The following is a 22,112-nucleotide window of genomic DNA, read 5'->3' as shown; positions in this document are numbered from 1 at the left end:
TGCAGGCAAATACCTTAACCACAGCCCCAACTTCTTTGGCTTTTGATGTTTCCTGATTTATAGTACTGTTGTCTTCTAATTGTGTCATTCTAAGGGACAGGGTCTCACTTGGACCCAGGCTGACCTGGAACTCATCACAGACCAGAAATCTCAGCCTCCCAGTTGACAGCATTGAGGGTGTGGGGCAACACACACCCTTAGAGACTTTGACTTTGTTAGATTATCTGATTTTTTTGTTGTTGTTGTTTTCAAAGTAGGGTCTCACTCTGGCCCAGGCTGACCTGGAATTCACTATGGAGTCTCAGGGTAGCCTCGAACTCATGGGGATCCTTCTACCTCTACCTCCCAGTGGTGGGATTAAAGGTGTGCGCCACCATGCCTGGCTTATCTGATTATTTTAATTCCCACTATTACATAAATATTCCATACTAGTTTTGATGGAGTGTCTATATTGCTTAGTTGAATTTGGAATTTGCCTGTGTTTTGCTCCACCCAGAGTACTGGAATACTTGAAAAGCAAGCAAACTCAACACCTAGGGTCACTTTTGCTGTTACTCTGGGAGTAATATAAGAGCCACACCTGGCACTTTAAGCTCCTACCCTGAAAATATATAATGTCAGATTTACACATCTAAGAATACTACAGATAATTAGAAAGCCCAAGCATCAAATTAACTCAAGATACAAGATCTGTACATTATAATAGAAGAAACACAAAAAAATCAAGACAATACCACCAAAATTATTATTGGAAATGACCTTCAGTGAGACTGATTTAGATGAAATACCGGACAAAGAATTCAAAACAATGATTATATCTATGTTCAAAGAATCAAAGAAGAAAGCTGGGTGTGGTGGGACATGTCCTTACTCCCAACACTAGGGAGGCAGAGGCAGGATTGCTGTGAGTTCGAGGCCACCCTCAGACTACGTAGTGAATTCCAGTTTAGCCTGAGCTAGAGAGAGATCCTCCCTCAAAAAACAAACAAACAAATCAAAGAAGAAAATAAACTCCTGAAGGAATCCTAAGAGAATATAGGAAAACAACTTAATGAAATGAGGAGGTCAATACAAGACATGAATAAGGAAATAGAAATGATGAAAACTATACCAATCAAAAATCCTAGAAAACAGGGTGTTGTAGCACTCACCTTTAATCCCAGCACTCAGGAGGAACATGTAGGAGTATCACCATGAATTTGAAGCCACCCCTGAAACTACATAGTGAATTCCAGGTCAGCCTGAGCTAGAGTGAGACCCTACCTCAAAACAAACAAACAAACAAACAAACAACAAACAACAACAACAACAAAAATAACAAAACCCTAGAAATGCAAAACAGAGTAAGTGAAATAGAAAACCCTATAGAAAGTCTCACCAGTAGAATGCATCAAAGAGAAGACAAAATACCTAAACTAGAAGACATAGTGGCAGATTTAATACTGTCCAAGAAAGAGAAAGACAAGCTAATAGGAAGGTATAAATTTTAAGACATTCAGGACATTATGAAGAAATCAAATATAAGAATTCAGGATATGGTAGGAGAAGAATTCCACACCAAAGGCAACAAAATCATAGAAGAAAATTTCCCCCAAATAGGGAAAGAGATGCCAATATAGATACAGGAAGACTTTAGAACACAAAATAGACAAAACCAGGAAAGAACCACTCCTTTCCATATTATAATTAAACTACTAAACACACAAACCAAAGAACATATATTGAAAGCAGTTAAGGAGAAATATCAAGTCACATACAAAGGCAAGCTCCTCAGGATAACAGCAGATTACTCAACACAAATTTTTAAGCCAGAAGGTCTTTGAATGATATATCCCAAATACTGAAAGATCCCAAATACTGAAAGATAACAACTGTCAACCCAGATTACTTTATTCAGTAAAGCTACCCACTCAAATTGACAGAAAAATAAATACATTCGACAACAATAACAAGCTAAAGGAATATATGGCCACTAAGCCAGCTCTACAGAAAATACTTGCAGGGATCCTTCACACTGAAGAGAAAGGAAAGCACACAAATGAGGAAATAGAAAAAAAAAATAACAGTTATTACAAGAGAGTAAGAGAAAAACAGGAAGCGCTATAAAATAAGAAGAAGAATGGCAAGAATAAACACACAACTTTCAATAATAACTCTTAATATCAGTTGCCCCAATGCCCCAACAAAAAGACAAAGGCTTGCAGACTGGATTAAAAGACAGGATCCTTCTGTTTGTTGCCTTCAGAAACCTCTCCATAAAAGATAAACACCATCTTAGGGTGAAAGGATGGAAAAATGTAATGGGCCTGGGAAACAAGCAGGGGTTGCTATTCTAATATCTGACAGGATAAACTTCAAACCAACATTAGTTGGGAAAGATAAAGAGGTCACTTTATACTGAATAAAGGAACAGTTCAACAGGAGGATATTACAATTCTAAATAAATATGCACCTAACATGGGTCCTCCCAATTTTATCAAATAAATGTTAGACTTAAGGTCTAATAGGTAACACCGAGTACAATTGTAGTGGTTGACTTTAATACCTGACTCTCATCAATTGACAGGTCATCCTGGCAAAAAATAAACATAGAAACATCTGGATTAAATGAGGTCATAGAACAAATGGACCTAAGAGATATCTATAGAACATTTCACCCAAATGCTGTAGAAAACACATTCTTTTCAGCAGCACATGAAACATTCTCTAAAATAGACCACATCTTAGGAAACAAAGCAAATCTTAACAATATAGGAAAATTGAAATAATTCCTTGTACAATAGGATTAAATTACAAATCAATAGCAAGAAAAACTGTAGAGCGTACACAAAATCATGGAAACTAAACAGTATACTACTGAATGATGAATGGGTCATTAAAGAAATAAAAAAGGAAACCAAAGATAATTATAACATAATATACCAAAACGTTTGGAACACAGTGAGGGCAATATAACGGGAAATTCATAGCTTTAGGTGTCTATGTTAAGAAACTAGAAGCTGGGCGTGGTGGTGTACACCTTTAATCCCTGCACTTGGGAGGCTGAGGTAGGAGGATTGCTGAGAGTTTGAGACCAGCCTGAGTGAATTCCAGGTCAGCCTGGGGTCATGTGAGACCCTACCTTGAAAAAAAAAAAAAAGAAATTAGAAAAGTTGCAAGTAAACAGTGCAATGCTTCATCTGAAGGTAAATGAAAAAAGAAAAACAGGAGCCAAAAATTAGTAGACAGGAGGCTGGGCACAGTGGCATATACCTTTAATCCTAGCACTTGGGAGGCAGAGGTAGAAGGATCCCTGTGAGTCCAAGAACAGCCTGAGATCACATAGTGAAATCCAAGTCAGCCTGGGCTAGAGTGAGACCCTACCTCAAAAAACCAAAACAAAATGATAATAACAACAAAAAAACCCAACAATACAAAGAATCAGTGAAACAAAGAGTTGATTCTTTGAAAGGGTAAGGATTGATAAACCCTCAGCAAATCTGACCAAAAGAGAGAGAGAAGAGAGCTGAAGAGATGGCTTAGCAGGTAAGGTGCTTCCTTGTGAAGCCTAAGGATCCAGGTTCGATTCCCCAGGACCCACATTAGCCAAATGCACAAGGTGGCACACACATCTGGAGTTTGTTTGCAGTGGCTGGAGGCCCTGAAGCACCCATTTACTCTCTCCCAAAATAAATAATTAATAAATAAAATTTAAAAAAAATAAAGAGGAGAGATACAGATTAATAAACTACACATGAACAAGGAACCATTGCAAAAAAAAAAATGAAATTCAGAAAATCATGAGGACATACTTTAAGAACATATACTTCACTAAATTTGCAAATCTGAAAACCATGGATGATTTCCTTGAGTTATATGACTACCCAAATTAAATCAAGATGACTGCTTGCTTCAGCAGCACATACACTAAAATTGAAATGATACAAAGATTAGCATGGCCACTGTGCAAGGATGACATGTAAACTTAAATCCAGATGAGAAAAACCATTTAAATAGACCTATAACAAGTATAGAGATCAAAACAGCTATAAAATATCTCCCTACTAAAAAAAACTCTAGGCCCAGATGGATTCACTGGTAAATTTTGCCAGACCTTCACAGAAGAACTAACACCAATGCTTCTCAAACTTTTCCATAAAATAGAAAATGAAGGAATACTACCAAACTCCTAGTACAAAGCAAGCATCACCCTGATACCAAAACCAGACAAAGACAGAACAACAAATACAGACCAATCTCCTTCATAAACATAGATGCAAAAATTCTCAACAGGGCTGGAGAGATGGCTTAGCAGTTAAGGCACTTGCCTGGAAAGCAAAAGGACCCATGTTCTACTCTCCAGATCCCACATTAGGCAAATGCACAAAGGTGAGGCAAGTATAAGATCGCACATGTCTATGAGGTGGTGGAAGCATCTGGAGTTTGACTGCAGTGGCTAAGGCCCTGGAATGCCAGTTCTCTCTCCTCTCTCTCTCTCTCTTGCTCTCTCTAAAATAAAATAATTTTTAAAATTCTCAACAAAATATTGCACATAGCAAAAGGATCACTCACCCTGACCAAGCAGGCTTTATCCCAGAGATGCAGGGATGGTTCATATATGCAAATCGACAAATGTAATACATTATATAAATGGACTGAAGGACAAAAATCACATGCTCATCTCAACAGACACAGAAAAGGCATTTAACAAAATCCAACATCCCTCCATGGTTAAAGTCCTAAAGAAACTGGCAATAAAGGGGACACATCTCAACATAATAAAGCCTATTTATGACAAACCTACAGCCAGCATAACACTTAATGGGGAAAAACCTGAAGCCTTTCAACTTAAGGAACAAAACAAGGGTGTCCATTATCCCCACTTTTATGTAATATAGTTCTAGAAGTCTTAGCTATGGCAATAAGGTAAGAGATACACATAAAAGGGATACAAATTGGAAAGGAAGAGACCAAATTATCATTATCTGCAGATGATATGCTTCTATACACAAAGGACCATAAAGATTGTATCAGCAAACTGTTAGAGGTGATGAATACTTTTAGCAACATAGTAGGATACAAACTAAAAGCACTCAGAAATCAGTAGCTAGCCATCTTATATACTAACAACAAATATGCTGAGGATGAAATCAAGGAATCACTCCCATTCACAACTGCCTCAAAAAAAAAAAAAGTACCTTGAAATAAACCTAACCAAGGAAGTGAAGGATCTCTACAGTGAAAATTTAATAAAACAATCAAGCTAGAAGTTGTAGAAGATTCTAGGAAATGTAAAGTCATCCCATGTTCTTGAAGTAGAAGAATCAATATTGTGAAAATGGCAATCTTATCAAAAGCAATCTACACATTTAATGCAATGCCCATCAAAATCCCAATGGCATTCTTCGTGGAAGTAGAAAAAACAATCCTAAAATTCATTTGGAAGAACAGAAAGCCTCAACTATTCAAAACAATTTTGAGCAACAAAAATAAGGCTGGTGGTATCACCATACCTAATTTTAAGCTATATTACAGAACCAATAGTAATAGAAACAGCATGGTACTGGCATAAAAACAGACACATGGATCAACAGAATAGAACAGAGGACCCAGATGTAAGTCTGAGTAGCTACAACCACCTGATCTTTGACAAAAATGTCAAAAATACTCACTGGAGAAAAGACAGCCTCTTCAACAATTGGTTCTGGGAAAACTGGATATATGTGTGTAGAAGGATGAAAATAGATTCTCTCCATGCATAAGAATTAAGTCCAAATGTATCAAAGACCTTAATATCAGACCTGAAATGCTGAAACTGCTACAGGAAAAAGTAAGAAAAACCCTTCAACATATTAGCACAGAGAATAACTTTCTGAATATAACCCATGTTGCTCAGGAAATAAAACCACTAGTCAACCAATGGGCCCTCATGAAATTACAAAGCTTTTCTACAGCAAAGGACACTTGTGAATAGAACAAACAGGCAAACTACAGAATGGGAGAAAATTTTTTCCAGCTATACATCTGACAGGGATTAATACCCAGGATATACAAAGAACTCAAAAAAAAAAAAAAAAACAAAAACAAAAACTAAATAATAAGAAATCAAGGCTGGAGAGACGGCTTAGCAGTTAAGGTACTTGCCTGCAAGGCCAAAACTCAGGACCCATGTAAGCCAGATGCAGAAAGGGGTGCATGTGTCTGAAGTTCATTTGTAGTAGCTGGATGCCCTGGCGTACCATTCTCTCTCTCTCTGTCTATTTCTCTCTTTCTCAAATAAATAAAAATAAAATAAAATGAAGAAATCAAATAACCCAATTAAAAAATGAGCTAAGGTGCTGGGCATCGTGGTGCATGCCTTTAATCCCAGCACGTGGGAGGCAGAGATAGGAGGATCACCATGAGTTCGAGGCCACCCTGAGACTACATAGTTAATTCCAGGTCAGCCTGGGCCAGAGTGAAACCCTACCTTGAAAATACAAAACCAAAATAAATAGATAAATAAATAAATAAATAAATGGCTAAGGAACTAATTAGAGAGTTCTCAAAAGAAGAAATACAGACGGCCTATAAACATCTAAAAATGTTCTCGACCTATAAACATCTAAAAATGCTCTACATTGCTAGCCATCAGGGAAATGCAAATTAAAACTACATTGAGCTTCCATCTCACTCCTGTCAGAACAACTAACATCAAGAAAACAAATGACAATAAATGTCGGCGAGGACGTGGAAATAGAGGAATCCTTGTACACTGTTGGTGGGAATGTAAACTGATACAGCCATTGTGGAAATCAGTGTGGAGGTTACTGAGACAGCTAAAAATAGATATACCATGTGGCCCAGCTATACCACTCCTAGGCATATATCCTAAGGGCTCATCACACTACCTTAGAGATACTTGCACATCCATGTTTATTGCCACTCTATTCACAATAGCTAGGAAATAGAATCAGCCTAGATATCCTTCAACTGATGCGTGGATAATGAAGATGTGGTACATTTATACAGCGGGGTCTTATTTAGTGGTAAAGAAAAATGAAATTTGCAAGGAAATGGATTAATCTGGAAAGAATTATACTTAGTGAGGTAACCCAGGCCCAGAAGGCCAAATAGCACATGTTCTTTCTCATATGTGGTTCCTAACTACAAGTGTTTAGACTTGTATGTGAGATGGAGTAAAAATTGGTAACAGAGGCCGGTAAGCTAGAAAGGGGCTATGAGGGAGGGAGAAGAGGGCAGGACTTACGAGAATGGCATTGTACATATGCTAGTAGATGAACAGATTACTGGGGGTGGAATGGCCTAAGTGAGGTCATGGGAAAAGATTGAGTAAGGAAGGATGGGGGAAGGGTTAATCAAAATTTGTTATGAATAAGCTGTATGGAAACCTACTTATTTTGGATAATGGTGTACTAAAGCCATAGATTGTTACTAGAAAATTTCAGTGCCAGGGATGGGATACATTCCAGTGAGTTGTTGGCCAGGGAGGTCCTTAATACTCCAAAACAGTAAAGGCCATTGCCAAGGCTCTTGGTTTCCCACCAGGAATACATGGTAAGACCCTATTGCTGAAGACTCCATATACTTGGGCTGCAAGGTCACTGAGAAATTAAGCTGGAGCTGAATTGAAACCTTCTCCCTGTAGACCAGCTGACTGAAAGCAGGAAAAAGCTATGCTGCAAATAGCTCTATGGGAGAAAGAAGTCATCAGTGGTGATAAACAACAGTGGACACTGCAAGCCTTAAGTTCAGCCAGCCAGGCCAAATGAGCCAAGAGGTGAAATCATGGTATGTCTGTTATGGGGAAAACCAAGAGCTCTCTAATTTGACTGGAGGCCCACTGACAGGAGGGAATACATGTTTTGTATTGAAAACCTAGTCAAGAGTCTATGGTGGGTGAGGTCATGAGCCCTAGGAGTTAATGCCTGTTCTTGTCTAGCTAAATGCATATATTATATTCATTAAACGTCCCTGTTATTACTTTTCCTAATGTTCATTCTCATATATTAATCCAACTTTTATTTCGGCTAGAGAAGCTTCTCTTTTCAGATGGTGGTGATAACTGAGATGACTCAAAAGGCACCAAAGTGCACAGAAGAAGTGACAGAGAAGTGTTTAGAACTGAGACATCTCTATCATACCTTCCAAGGATCAGGGTCCATTGCAGAAGAGGTGGTGGAAAGAATGTAAGAGCCAAAGGAAGGGTAGGACTGCTGACAATGCACTCTTCCAGACACAAAATGGCCTGGATATCCATGACCTCACAATGCCTGGTACTACCTACATAAGACTCTCATAATAGTAAAAAAACATGATGACATCAAAGGAAAGGAAAGACTAGTTGAGAAGGGAGGGGATATGATGGAGAGTGGATTTGTGAAGGAGAAAGTGGGGGAGAGAAGGGAATTATAATGGTTTATTGTCTATAATTATGGAAGTCGTCAATAAAAAAAGTAGCATCTACAGGTAACAGAGGATCTCTGACATACAGTGGTGTCCCATTTACTCTTATGGGCTTAATCTTCCCTTTTTTTTTCTTTTTCTTTTTGGTTTTTCGAGGTAGAGTACCACTCTAGGCCCAGGCTGATCTGGAATTCCCTATGTAGTTTCAGGGTGGCCTTGAACTCACTGAGATATTCCTACCTCTGCCTCCTGAGTGCTGGGATTAAAGTATATCCTAATTTCTTTCTTTCTTTTTCTTTTTTTTTAAGGTAGGGTTTCACTCTATCTAAGGCTGACCTGGAATTCACTATGTAGTCTTAGTCTCAGGGTGGCCTTGAACTCATGGAGATCCTCCTACCTCTGCTTCCTGAGTGCTGGGATTAAAGGCGTGTGCCACCATGCCTGACTTTTATATCCTAATTTCTATTACAAAATATACTAAATACTGAAAACAATTGTGTCTAATAATTACAAGGTAAAAGTCAAGTGAGAGAACTTAAGCTAATAATGAGTATTTTATGAACACAAGAGAAATTCCTACCAAGTTCTCAAAGCTTAATCTCAAGGTAAAAACATCACTAGTCACAAAATGAAAGTAGAGATTTGGTTAAAAAAAAAAAAAAAAAAAAAAAAAAGAAAAGAAAAAAATTAAGGTAGATATAAAACACAAGGAAAAAAAACCCAGGAGGCTAAGGGGCATTTTCCTTTGTGCTTCCTATTCATTTAAAAATAATATTTTATTTAGGGCTGGAGAGATGGCTTAGTACTTAAGGCACTTGCCTGTGAAGCCAGAGGACCCAGGTTCGATTCCCCAGGACCCACATTAGCCAGATACACAAAGGGTGCACATGTCTGGAGTTTGTTTGCAGTGGCTGGAGGCCCTGGCGCACCCATTCTCTCTCCCCCTCTTTCTCTGTCAAATAAAAATAAAGTATTAAAAAATATATATATATATATTATTTAGTCGGGTGTGGTGGTACACACCTTTAATCCCAGCACTTGGGAGGCAGATGAAGGAGGATCGCTGTGAGTTTGAGGCCACCCTGAGACTCCATAGTGAATTCCAGGTCAGCTTGGACTAGAGTGAGACCCTACCTCGAAAAAAAAAAAAAAAACCCACAAATTTTTATTTAGTTGAGTGAGAGAAAGTATGGATGAGCCAGGGCCTCCTGCCACTGCAAACAAACTCTATACACATTCCACTTTGCGCATCTGGCTTTATGTGGGTACTAGGGAATCAAACCCAGGCTGTCAGGCTTTGCAAACAAGCGCCTTTAACTGCTGAGCCATCTCCCGCACCCCTGTGTTTCCTGTTTCTGAATCAATACAGCCAACCAGTGTTAGGAACCTTGCACCATGAGGTTATTTAGTAACCTACTTAAAAAATAAGTGTGCCAGAATAGCTCCTATACACCCACCAGAAAAAACAAACTTCTGATGCTTGGTTGCATGGCCTCCCAGGTACTCACATGGTTGAGAAACTTGCTGTCTCGAGTGGCCCAGCCGATCTGCATGACACCAGAAGTGACAACTGTTACTTCATAGTACCACACACCAGCGTCCACACAAAAGGTGCAGCGTACACTTTCAAAAGAGGATGCATCGCAGCGAGCCTGGCAGAATGAAGAAGCACAATCAGGGGCTGGAGAGATGGCTTAGCGGTTAAGCGCTGGCCTGTGAAGCCTAAGGACCCCGGTTCGAGGCTCGGTTCCCCAGGTCCCACGTTAGCCAGATGCACAAGGGGGCGCACGTGTCTGGAGTTCGTTTGCAGTGGCTGGAGGCTCTGGCGCACCCATTCTCTCTGTCTCCCTTTATCTGTCTTTCTCTCTGAGTCTGTCGCTCTCAAATAAATAAATAAAAATAAATAAATAAAAAAAAAAGAAGAAGAAGCACAATCAGTGCCTGAAAAACACCAAGTGACTGGTATGGGGAAGTCTGGATAGAGTTCTCCTTCTTAAAGTTCTGTGTGGGATTCTATTCTCTCCACTGTCCAACCTCAGTGGTAAGAAGTATAAAACTGAATGAATACCCTATTAACTATCTGATTTCCAGGGAGTCCTAACAAGACTGGTACTAAGTTCAAAAGATCTCAAAGATGGTTGCAGTAAGAATTACTCACGAGTACTGGCTTCATTTTCAGTATTTACAGCTTTGCTTTCAGACTAGAATCCCGTAAAAAAATTTGTTGACAATTTTCATACACATACACACATACATATATAAAATATAGTTTGATCATAATCCTTTCTCATTACCTTTTCTTGTCCCTACTCCCTATATCTCTCCCATCATTTTTCTACGAAGATTACAGTGTTTACAAACACACAGACACTGCCTTCACCTGACAGAGGAAGGCATAAAATGGAATCTGCACATAATTTAAAACAGAAAACTACATATGGGGTTTGGCAACTATCCTTCATGTAGTTATTTAATCCTGAGATGCTTTAGTCCTGTGGTACCTTCTTATATACAAGCAACTCTTACCAATCTTTATTACAAAATTGGCAACATTCAACATACAGAAAGAAAGTGAAGCACTCAATCTAATATGATTTATGGGGATTTAAAATAGAAGGGATTTATTGGGGAAACACTTGGTTTTGGTACCTTTAGCTGAGTAAAATGGTAAATTAAAAAGATATTTTTAGGGGCCTGGGTATGTGGGTCAGCCACCCACATAAAGCCAGATAGACATTTAATGGGAGTAGCAAGAGACCCTGGGAGCAGCCCTACACACACATGCAAACAATATTTAAAATCCAGTCATATTTTGCCAAGGATGCAGCTCAATGGTAGTGTTTGCTGAGCAAATGTAAGGTCCAGGGTTCAAACCTGAGTAGCACAAACAAGTGAGCCAGACATTCAAACTGGCTAATAAGTATTATAGTGCTGCAATAGATGTAGCAACATGCGGAATATAAGAGTAGATAATGTCCCAAAATATTCTCTATCCCTCCATGTCTACAGCTAATCACTCTCCAGGTAGACAGTAAACTTATACCTATTCTGTAAAGCACTGCTTTTGTTCAAAGGCAGAATATGAAAATGGGAACAAAGTAACTCAGTCCTCAAAAGGTCTATCTGCGTGTGGAAGCTTACCTCCAAGCCATGAGGCGAGATTTTCAGGTACTCGCTGACATCATTGCTGTTTAGCATGGCCCTAATATTACTTAAGTCCACTTTCTCGTAGGTCAGCTGCCTACCTTCTTTTAAAACTGCAAAAGAAAAACTAGTCAGGTTTCCTCAGGCAGACTTCTGTAGAAACAAAATGTGGGGGTGGGGGCTAATCTCATGTCCAGCTGTTATCTTTGCCAAGGAGCTGAGCACTGGTAGGGAGGGTCAGTACCTTAGCTTTGCTTTACTCAAACAAAAAGGCGGACAACGGACATTGCAGGAAACAGCAGAACTGTGAGGCTGACCTGGAACTCACTCTGTAGTCCCAGGCTGGGCTTGAACTCACATCGATCCTCCTATCTCTGCTGCTCCCAACACTCGGGAGTGCATGGTGGTGCATGCCTTTAGTCCCAGCACTCAGCAGGCAGAGGTAGGAGGATTGCCATGAGTTTAAGATCACCCTGAGACTACATAGGGAATTCCAGGTCAGCCTGGGCTAGAATGAGACACTACCTCAAAAAAAAAAAAAAAAAAAAATTACGAGGGCTGGAGAGAGAGATAGCTTCTTAGTAGTTAAGGCACTTGCTTGTGAAGCCTAAGAACCCAGGTTCAACTTCCTAGAACCCATATAAGTGAGATACACATGGTGGCACTTGTGTCTGGAGTTTCATTTACAATGGCTAGAGGCCCTGGTGTGCCCATTCTCTCTAATGCCTTTAACCCCAGTACTTGGGAGGCAGAGGTAGGAGGATAGCTGTGAGTTTGAGGCCAGCCTGGGCAAACAGAGTGAGTTCAAGGTCAGCCTGGGCTAGAGTGAGATGCTGTCTTGAAAAAAGCCAAAACAAACAAACAAAAAAATTCTTTATTTGCAAGGGGAGAGAAGGGGGTGGGAGAGGGGAGGAAGGGAGGGAGGGAGGGAGAGAAAGAAACAGACAGAACCTCTTGCAGCTACAAATGAACTCCAGATGTATGTGCCACTCTGTGCATCTGGCTTTATGTAGGTATTGGGGAAGTGTACCTGGGCCATTAGGCTTTGCAAGAAAGTACCTTTAACCACTGAGCCATCTCTCCAGCCCCTCCATATAATTCTTATCTGAAGAGTCCCTGAGATACTTTTCTACTTCAATGTATCCAACCTGCTAGTAGAGGAATAAAAGGACTGATTCTGGTGGTTTGAATGTAAAATGCCTCACATAGGTTTATGTGTTTGAATACTTAATTCCCAGCTGGTGGTACTATTCTGGATGGTTGTAAAACTTTTTGGAGATTCAGCCTTGCTGAAGGAAGTATGTCATGGGAGCTGGCATTGAGACTGTATAGTCCAGCCCACTTGCTATTATTTTCCTCTCTCTACTTCCTTCCTGTTGATGTGATGCTAGTTTCCTATTACTCCTGCCTTGCTTTCTCCATCATGATGGAATCTACCCTCTGGAACTATAAGCCAAGATAAACTCTTTCCTTCCCTAAATTGTTTCTGGTCAGGTAGTTTGCCCCAACAATAAGAAAAAAAAACTGATATGCTCATATTTATTTTTGTAAGATACAGGCCAGTGAATCTATTAAAAATGTGGGTTTACAGGACCCACGTAAGCCAGATGTACTAGATGGCGCATTTGTCTGGAATTCGTTTACAGTGGTTTGAGACCCTGATGCACCCATTCTCTCTTTCTCTCTCTCTCTCTCTTGCTAATAAATGAATAAAAATAAATAAAAATTTATAAATAAATTAAATAAATAAAATATTTAAAATTTAAAAAAATGTGGGTTTAGAAATAGAAACACATTATAAAGGATGCCCACTTACAGAGATTGTCTAAGCTCCACTGGGCACAGAAGCCAACTTGACGTTTCAGATAATCAGGATCGTTAGCCCAGGACTCCAATGTGACAAGCCGGTCACTAATACTGGATTCAGAGATAGTCAATTTATTTTCACCTGTTTGGGAAGATTAAGCCTTAAATTAACAATGAGAGAATATGATAATTTACTAAGCAGATTAGTAGTAGGAAAGAGTGAGAAGAGGCAAATAGAGAATTTGGAGGCCAGAATGGATTTCTACTGAGCTTCAGGGGATGACACAGCCAAAGTTGTGGACTGTGGCTACTTTCTGGCAATCTCATCATTAATTTTTAGCTATAAAAAGAAAGAAAAGAGGACTGGGGAGATTGATAAGTGGTTAAAGGTGTATGCTTTCAAAGCCTGTTGGTGAGGGTTCAATTCCCCATTCCCTCTCTCTTCCTCTCAAATAAACAATTACAAGTATTTGGGCTGGGGAGATGGCTCAACTGTTAAAGTACTTGCATGAAAAGTCTGACCACCCAGGTTCAATTCCCCAGTACCCATGTAAAGCCAGGTGCAGAAAGTAATGCATGCAGCTAGAGTTCATGCCAGTGCCAGGAAGCCCTGGTATTTCCTTACTTTTTCTCTCTCTGAAATAAATTAAAAAAAAATTTTTTTTTGAGATAGTGGCTCACTCGAGTCCAGGCTGACTTGGAACTAACTCTGTAGTACCAGTCTGGCCTTGAACTCACAGTGATCCTCCTAGCTCTGCTTCCCAAGTGCTGGAATTAAAGGTATACACTACCACCATACATACATACATATATACATACATCTATCTATCAATCTACATTTCTTTAAGGAAGGAAGGATTTCTTAGTGGTTAAAGGCACTTGCTTGCAATGCCTGCTGGCTGGGTTCAATTCCCAAATTACATGTAAACCAAATTCAAAAACTGGTACAAATGTCTGGTGTTCATTTTGTAGTGGCAAGAGGTCCTGTATACCCACACACATGTGCAAATACATTTTCTTAACTTTTTTTTTTTTTGAGGTAGGGTCTCATTCTAGCTTAGGCTGACCTGTAATTCACTATGTAGTCTCAGGTTGGCCTCAAATTCATGGTAATCCTCCTACCTCTGCCTCCCAAGTGCTGGGATTAAAGGTGTGTACCACCACACCCAGCTCAAATACATTTTTTTTTTTTTGAGAGAAGCATATTTTCTTTTATGTACAAAACGAAGGCCCAAAATATGGTTTGTTGAAGTAGCTATCAATGAGACATTAAATGATTATATATTTTTTAAAAGTAAGTAATCATAGTCATTTTTGTTTTGAATCCTAGGTGACAAAAATTTTTGCTTTTGTAAAACACTGGCCTTCAAGTGTCTATCCAGACAAAACCAGAATATATGCATATTTGTTGGGGTTCAAAGTGTAGGTCAGCTGGATGTGGTGGTGCACATCTTTAATCCTAGCACTTGGGAGGCAGAGGTAGGAGGATTGACATGAGTTTGAGGCCAACCTGAAACTATACAGTGAATTCCAGGTAAGCCTAAGCTCGAATGAGACCCTACCTCAAAAAAAAAAAAAAAAAAAAAAAAGTTAAAAAAATGTATTTGCACATGTGTGTGGGTATACAGGACCTCTTGCCACTATAAAATGAACACCAGACATTTGTACCACTTTTTGAATTTGGTTTACATGTAATTTGGGAATTGAACCCAGCCAGCAAGCATTGCAAGCAAGTGCCTTTAACCACTAAGAAATCCTTCCTTACTTAAAGAAATGTAGATTGATAGATAGATGTACAGTAAAACCCTACCTCAAAAAAAAAAAAAAAAAGAGCTATGAATTAAAGTGTAGGCTAAATGTAACTAAGAAAGTAAGATTTTTACAACCATTACAGATGATCAATAGTGCAAGAAGTCACTATACCTACTTGTCTGGGCAAACTTTTCCAGTGCGATAAGTGCAAAAAGCATGACTGTGGGGTGGGACTGTAACTTCTGAAAGACAACATAAGATTAAGAAAAAGTTATTCCTTTGCATAAAACATCAATTTCATCTGCTTGCCCCATGTGTGTTTATTTACACACACATACACACACACACACACACACACACACACACACACACACACAAAATCTGGAGCAACTAAAAAAGTTTCAGGGCTAGAAGGATGGCTTAGTGGTTAAGGCATTTGCCTGCAAAGCCAAAGGACCCAGGTTCAATTCCCCAGCACCCACGTTAGCCAGATGCACAAGATGGCGCATGCATCTGGAGTTTGTTTGCAGTGGCTGGAGGCCCTCGCCTGCCCATTCTCTCTCCTTCTTTCTGTCAAATAAATTAAAAATTAAAATATTAAAAATAGTTTCATTCATCCTAGCCCTCAGCTGTCTGTTTGGTTAATAATGTTTAATAATGTTACTAATGGAGAATCAAGGTAGAGTGTCTAAATCTTTGTTTTTCTTGAAGTCAGTGAGTAATTTATAGATTTGGATTTTTTTCCAATCTTTTATATATTTTTCTTTTTGGCTTTTTCAAGGTGGGGTCTCACTCTAGCCTAGGCTGACCAGGATGTCACTCACTTTCTAATCCTAGGATGGCTTTAAACTCATGGAGATCCTTTTACCTCTGCCTCCCAAGTACTGGGATTAAAAGCACGTACCACCATGCCCAGCAAATTTGAAATTTTAGCATTTTATTAAATGCTTTATGTCATTAGAATTAGTAACATTTATTAGAGTCTTGTTTATTGATTCTTGCATTAATAGAAGCAAGCCAAACACAAAACTAGAATTATACCTAAAACTGACCTTTATAATCCTAAAAATATCATCAATACCAAGTTCCAGAACTATAAGTATAGAAATTAACAACTAATCTTAGTGCTAATCTGGGCTCTGAAAGGAATTCTATAAAAGTTGATGATAACAGGGAGAGAGTAAGAAGTGTGCTATGTGAGTTGCACTTGATTTGACATCAGTTCCCATCTAAAGAGAATCCTGTTTAACATTGTATCTTTTCATAGCCATGCTTTTCCTTAGTTGTTCTGGGAACCTCCAGAGCTATAGACCACCAGGGAACTTCCACTCACTTCTGTGGTGCCCACCAGAGCTCAGCAAAGCTCATAGCGTCACTGTCCTCCTCTGCTGCGAAGCTTCTATAGCATCTGGATTCTTGCCATATTCACTTGTAACCACTCCTGCCTGGTGTTTCCAGCCTTGAACCTCTCCACTTGGCTACTGACTTCAAGTTCTCCTATCTAGCTCTAAACACTACCAATCCTGAACAAGAAACTCTGTCTGTGGGCTTATATTTGTGATATGCCCTTAGCCAAGAAGCCTGGAGTCCTCATATGGGCACAATGAAACCCTAACCTTATGGCAAGACCAGGCTGAGGGCCACTTTCATCAAGAACCCATCTCCCTCACCTTCAGTGAGTTCTTATGGCACTCAGTCTAACGGAAGTAACTTGCACTTGATCACATACTGGCACAAAGTGGAAGCTAACTGTATTATCTGAGCGGTTAGATTCCATTAACTTAACCATAAACTTCTTAAAGGCAAGCAACTATCCTATCACTTCCCCTAGTTCTCATGTTGTATAAGTACTAACAAATGCAGTCTTCAGACTGGAAATTTGAAAATGGCAAATGCTCCCTAGGCTTGTGAAAATAACTTAGAACCCCAGGCCAGTCAAAACTTTAGTCCAGTGCTGTGCTGTGAAAGACCTGAAGGCAGCTTCAACAAACTCCTAGCTTCACAGTTGATATATCAAATACTCCAATGATGGCAATTTTAAGAGCTGTAGCAATTAGGGGAAGGGTGCATAGAAGTAGTGATTTATATATACTGATAACCCTGTCTGTTGTTGAAATACCATGTAATTTTGTCTCCACTGTGGGATCCCTATTACCATTTGGTATACTCTAAGGACACAAACAAAAGTAAGTTTAAGTAGTTATCTTATGACTAAATTTAAAACATGACCAAACTCAGCTGTTTTTGCTTGTAATAAATTCCTATACCTCCTCTTTTTAACATACGGAAGAATAAACACTCAGGAAACACCTGCAAATAAAATTTACAACTAATTCCTTTCTCTGTGCCAGAGTCTATGCTAGCAATTTGAGAATACCCAATTCTAGATGACTAAGAATGACCAGCTTTAACATCTCACTTACCAGACACTGCAGCAAATATTCCAGTATTCCTGGGCTAAGTAAACCTATACTCGCTGGACCTAGACAAATACAACAAACACTGGACATGATTAAAAGTGCCATTTTTAAACTGGTAATTAATGACAGTCAAATTATTCTGGTAGAAAACTGTGCCTTTGACAAAGTACTCTCATACACAATATCTTACTCAAGCTTCCTTCTGTGAGATTGTTTATAGTACCATCCCCATCTCATAGCTCAGCAACTGAGCCCATAGTGAAAACATACATGGCAGAGCATGAACCAGTACCCATGTGTTCTGAATTTTAATCCACTGTTTCTTCCAGTATATGAAATAACTACATGAGCTATTCAGATGTATTTTGCTATTCATGTTCCTAAAGTGGATAATATTCATTATTACAAACATATATAGTCATTATTTATTATGCTAAATTTAGTCTTTTCCCTTATTCTTACTTTTAAGGTGAATAAATGACTTTTTCTTTTAATTCTGAGAATCAACACAGTTAAACTAAGTTATATTTAATTCTGAATTCTTTGAGTTCATTTTCTTCCAGTTAAACCATTATTTCTACTGGAGTTTTTTTGTTTGTTTGTTTTTGTTTTTGGAGGCAGGATCCCACTGTAGCCCAGGCTGGCCTTGAAGTCACTATGCAGCTAACACTGGTAGAACCTCTGCATCCACCTCCCAAGTGGTGACAGAACAGATGTGTGTACCACACCTGGCCTCCTTCCTTTTTTCTGCTACAGTAGGTTTTGATCAAAGGCCTGCAGTGTAAATATTCCCTTAAGGTCAAACAAATAAGGATCTTCTGTGACATTTCCTAGAATTACCTGCTAGTTTTTCAGCCAAGCAGCCCAGGACTGCAGACGTGTTCCTGTGTTTGGCAGGATGGCCTGAGTCCTGGCAAGCTACTTCTCCATTTAAATTGAGAATTTCAGTCAATTTCTGGAGTGCATCCTATATGTATAAAAAAAAAAAGTACAAGTGGATTTGGTGCATACATATGTGTAGGTTATTTTCCCAAAGAATTCTCTGAGACAAAGCTATAAACAGGCATTCAATGAACTCAGAATAATATATGAAAATTTATCCAGTCCTTGTGACACATACCAATAATCCTAGCACTTGGGAAGCTGAGGCAAGGAGGATCAGGAGTTAAGATTTAAGTACATAGTGAATTTGAGGAACAGCCTGGGTTATATGAGATCCTGCCACAAGCAAGCAAGCAAGCAAGCAAACACACACATACTACAAACTATATAAATGACTCCCATGATGGGGAATACCAGCCTAAAAGTTTCCTCACATGAACTGCTACATTCTACCTCATTCAAAGTGTACCAGTTGTATCAAATATATACTATAATCTCTCTCTCTCTCTCTTTTGTTGTTGTTGTTTTGAGCCAGGATCTTGCTCTATAGCCCAGACAGGCCTTGGACTCATGGCAATCCTCTTGCCTCAGTCTCCTGAGTGCTAGGATTACAGGTATGTGCCATCATGCCTGGCTTATGATATATACTATTACTGAACCCATTCAAATGTCCCTATGATTAATGATATTAACCCTGCCATGGGGCATATACCTGAAATATGAGCACATAAGAGGCTGAGGCAGGAAAATTTTGAGTTCAAAGCTAGACTGGTCTACATAATGAGTTTAAGGTCAGCCTGAGCTACACAACAAGATCGAGTCCCCAAAATAAACAAAACATACATAGCTGAGACCCTGTCTGAAAACAGCCTCAAAACAAAACAAACAAGAAAATAACAACCCAAAAGTATTAACATTGGGACCTAGTGATATTAAGTAAAAAGGTAGTCTGAAGTAGTTGTTGGTGGTTATTATTATTTTGTTTTTTTGAGGTAGGGTCTTGCTTTAGCCCAGGCCGACCTGGAATTAATCTCAGGCTAGCCCCAAACTCACTATAATCCTCCTACTTTAACCTCCTGAGTTCTAAGATTAAAAGTGTACCCACCCCTCGTCCCCTGCAGAAAGGGAGAGAATATGAATGGGGCAGGGCCTCTAGGCACTGCAAACAAACTCTAGACACATATGCCTTGTACATCTGGCTTTAAAGGGGTACTGGGGAGTCAAACTTGGATCATTAGCTTTATGGGCAAGCATCTTAACTGATGAACCATCTCTCCATCCCTATTTGTTATTTAAAAAATTGTACTTATTTGAGAGAGACAGAGAGAGAATGGGTGGGTGCAACAGGGCTTCCTGCACTGAAAATGAACTCCAGATGTATGTGCTACTTTGCATACCTGGCTTTATGGGGGTACTGGAAAACTGAACTCAGGCCATCAGGCTTTGCAAGAAAGTACCTTTAACTGTTGAGCCACTGCTCCAGCCTCTTATTTATTCTTTTGCCTTTTATAAATTGTCTTTAAAATTTTTACTTTTATTTATATATTTATTATATACATAGAGAGAGAGACAAAGAGAGAGAATGGACATGCCAGCACCTCTAGTCACTGCAAACAAACTCCAGATGCATGTGCCACCATGTGCCTCTGGCCTATATGGGTACTGGGGAATCAAACTGGGTTCCTAGGCTTTGCAGGCAAGCACCTTAGCTGTTAAGCCATTTCTCCAATCCTTGCTTTTTTTTTTTTTTTTTTTTTTAAGACAAGGTTTTCTGTAGCCCATGCTGGTTCTCAAACAGTTTTACTGTGTAAGAACAAATCCTAACAATTTCTTTTTTTTTTTTTTTTGTTTTTTTTGTTTCTTGAGGTAAGAGTCTTGCCCATGCTGACCTGGAATTCACTATGTAGTCTCACAGTGGTCTTCCTACCTCTCTGCCTCTGAAGTGCTGGGATTAAAGGTGTGCACCACGATGCCTGGCCCAATAGAGGTTTTAAGGCAAATTAAAATGGAAATCTCTATAATTTTAGGCAAAGCCCGGTCCACCAGTAAATAGGCTAAAGACTTATCTGTTTGCCTATAATGTTATCCTGTACAGAGCCCAAGGATTTCTCTTTTAAAAAAATTGTTTAAGGGAGGTGAGAAGGGGGGGAGAGGGAAAGGGAGAGAATGGGCATGGCAGGGCCTCTAGCCATTGCAAAGAAACCACAGATAAATGCACCACCTTGTATATCTGGATTACATGGGTGCCAGGGAATTGTACCTGGGTCCTTTGGCTTTGCAGACAAGTGCCTTAACTGCTAAGCCATCTCTCCAGCCCAGCAGAGTCCAAACTTCCAAGGCTCACACAGAAAAATAAAAGGTGCTAGAATCCAAATTTTAAGAAAAAGGGTGGGCGGGTATCTGTAGAACACACAGACTAAGGCATTGAAAGTTTTAATGTTTTTATTCTAAGTAAAACATACTTAGAGGAAATATAAGAGGTAATACAAATCTCTAGCATGAATGAGTAGGACTCAAAAGTGCTTTTCAGTACATACTTTTCTCTTTTAATAGAAAACCTTTGTTATGAGGAAGTTGCTCAGAGATAAAATCATCTCATTCTCTTTTAAAGTTTCCAGACAAAGATTGTCGTTGAAGATATAAATACTTCTACTTTAAACATTAAAAAATGAAACTAAAACCCTATAGTATGCTACTGATAGAGTATAGCAATTCTTTAATAAACCATTTTACATAGTGATACTAGATAAATCATAGCAAATGTGTAAAGAGGAAATGCATTTTATCAAATCTCCTTTGTGGACATTCATCCTGTGCACAGATAACACAGATGAAAGATGCAGAAAAGATGAGTATAAACTTACTTTAGTGGGCAATGGACATTCATCTAGTAACAATGTGATAACAGCTGGTCCCAATGGATCTTCCAATGGAATAACTCTAATTAAAGACTGGACAACATCCAACCATCCTTCATCTAAGGGCAAATCAAGAAGATTATATAATGGAGTCACTATTTTCAGAATGTAAAAACACACAAGAGGACTATACATTAATACAGAAATCCTTCTGGCCATCATCCTCCAGTTTTTAAGGAATTACTAATTGGGATGTTCCTACTAATCAATGTTCAATCATCATGATGTAGTGAAACTCCTGTTAGAGGCATCTGGTGACTCAGGAGTATCTTTATTGGAGAAAATTTAAGCTAAGACCTTGAGTCTCAAATTATGAGTAAAAGAGCTTTCAGCATCTTACTTAATATATAGGACTTAACTGAATAAACTAAGCATATGCAGCAGCTAGTTATATTTTCAGAATGATTACTTAGAATGGTGGGGGATAAAAATCTATCTTCTCTATTCTAGAACAGGTATAGTCAAAGATTGGTCAATGAAAAGAAAATTCTTTCATAATTTGAAATGAGATAAAATCATCACTAAGGTGTTCAGTTAAATAGTCAGGATACAATACATGGTGCCTATTACACATTTACAAGGAGATTTCCATACACCCAGGGCTTTTTTTTTTTTAATCATTATGTATGGGCATTTCTGTAATCTTTTATCTTTAAAGAAAGAATCCATATGGTTCTTCATTATTGTTAATCCATTAAGAAGTATTAAAATAAAACTTTAAAAATACCTGTTTCTGCCATTTCATGTAATGTAATCATTGAATAGGGAGGTTCCTGATCACTGAAAAACAAACATTCAATACATT

General features: G+C 38.8%; 1 protein-coding gene and 1 non-coding gene across 2 annotated transcripts in view; one reads left to right on the top strand and one right to left on the bottom strand.

Annotated features, from left to right (window-relative positions):
- The window catches only part of Rspry1 (ring finger and SPRY domain containing 1), an 89,018-nt gene that overhangs the window by 35,798 nt on the left and 31,108 nt on the right, over window positions 1–22,112 (bottom strand). Inside the window, exons 3-10 of the mRNA XM_045136197.1 lie at window positions 22,035–22,087; window positions 21,254–21,366; window positions 18,348–18,474; window positions 17,511–17,569; window positions 15,263–15,329; window positions 13,346–13,477; window positions 11,527–11,642; window positions 9,894–10,037 (exon numbers count right to left, since the gene is read on the bottom strand). Of these exons, the coding sequence (XP_044992132.1) occupies window positions 9,894–10,037; window positions 11,527–11,642; window positions 13,346–13,477; window positions 15,263–15,329; window positions 17,511–17,569; window positions 18,348–18,474; window positions 21,254–21,366; window positions 22,035–22,087 (811 nt within the window). The remainder of the gene's footprint in view (window positions 1–9,893; window positions 10,038–11,526; window positions 11,643–13,345; window positions 13,478–15,262; window positions 15,330–17,510; window positions 17,570–18,347; window positions 18,475–21,253; window positions 21,367–22,034; window positions 22,088–22,112) is intronic.
- On the top strand, window positions 3,887–3,991 carry LOC123458338. The gene has a single exon (XR_006635613.1). It is a non-coding gene; the product is annotated as a U6 spliceosomal RNA (small nuclear RNA).

Source organism: Jaculus jaculus, chromosome 1, assembly GCF_020740685.1.
Source record: "Jaculus jaculus isolate mJacJac1 chromosome 1, mJacJac1.mat.Y.cur, whole genome shotgun sequence".
NCBI classification, from domain to species: domain Eukaryota; kingdom Metazoa; phylum Chordata; class Mammalia; order Rodentia; family Dipodidae; genus Jaculus; species Jaculus jaculus.
The sequence above is the reverse complement of the archived record's forward strand: the minus strand, read 5'-3'. Positions and strand labels throughout refer to the sequence as shown.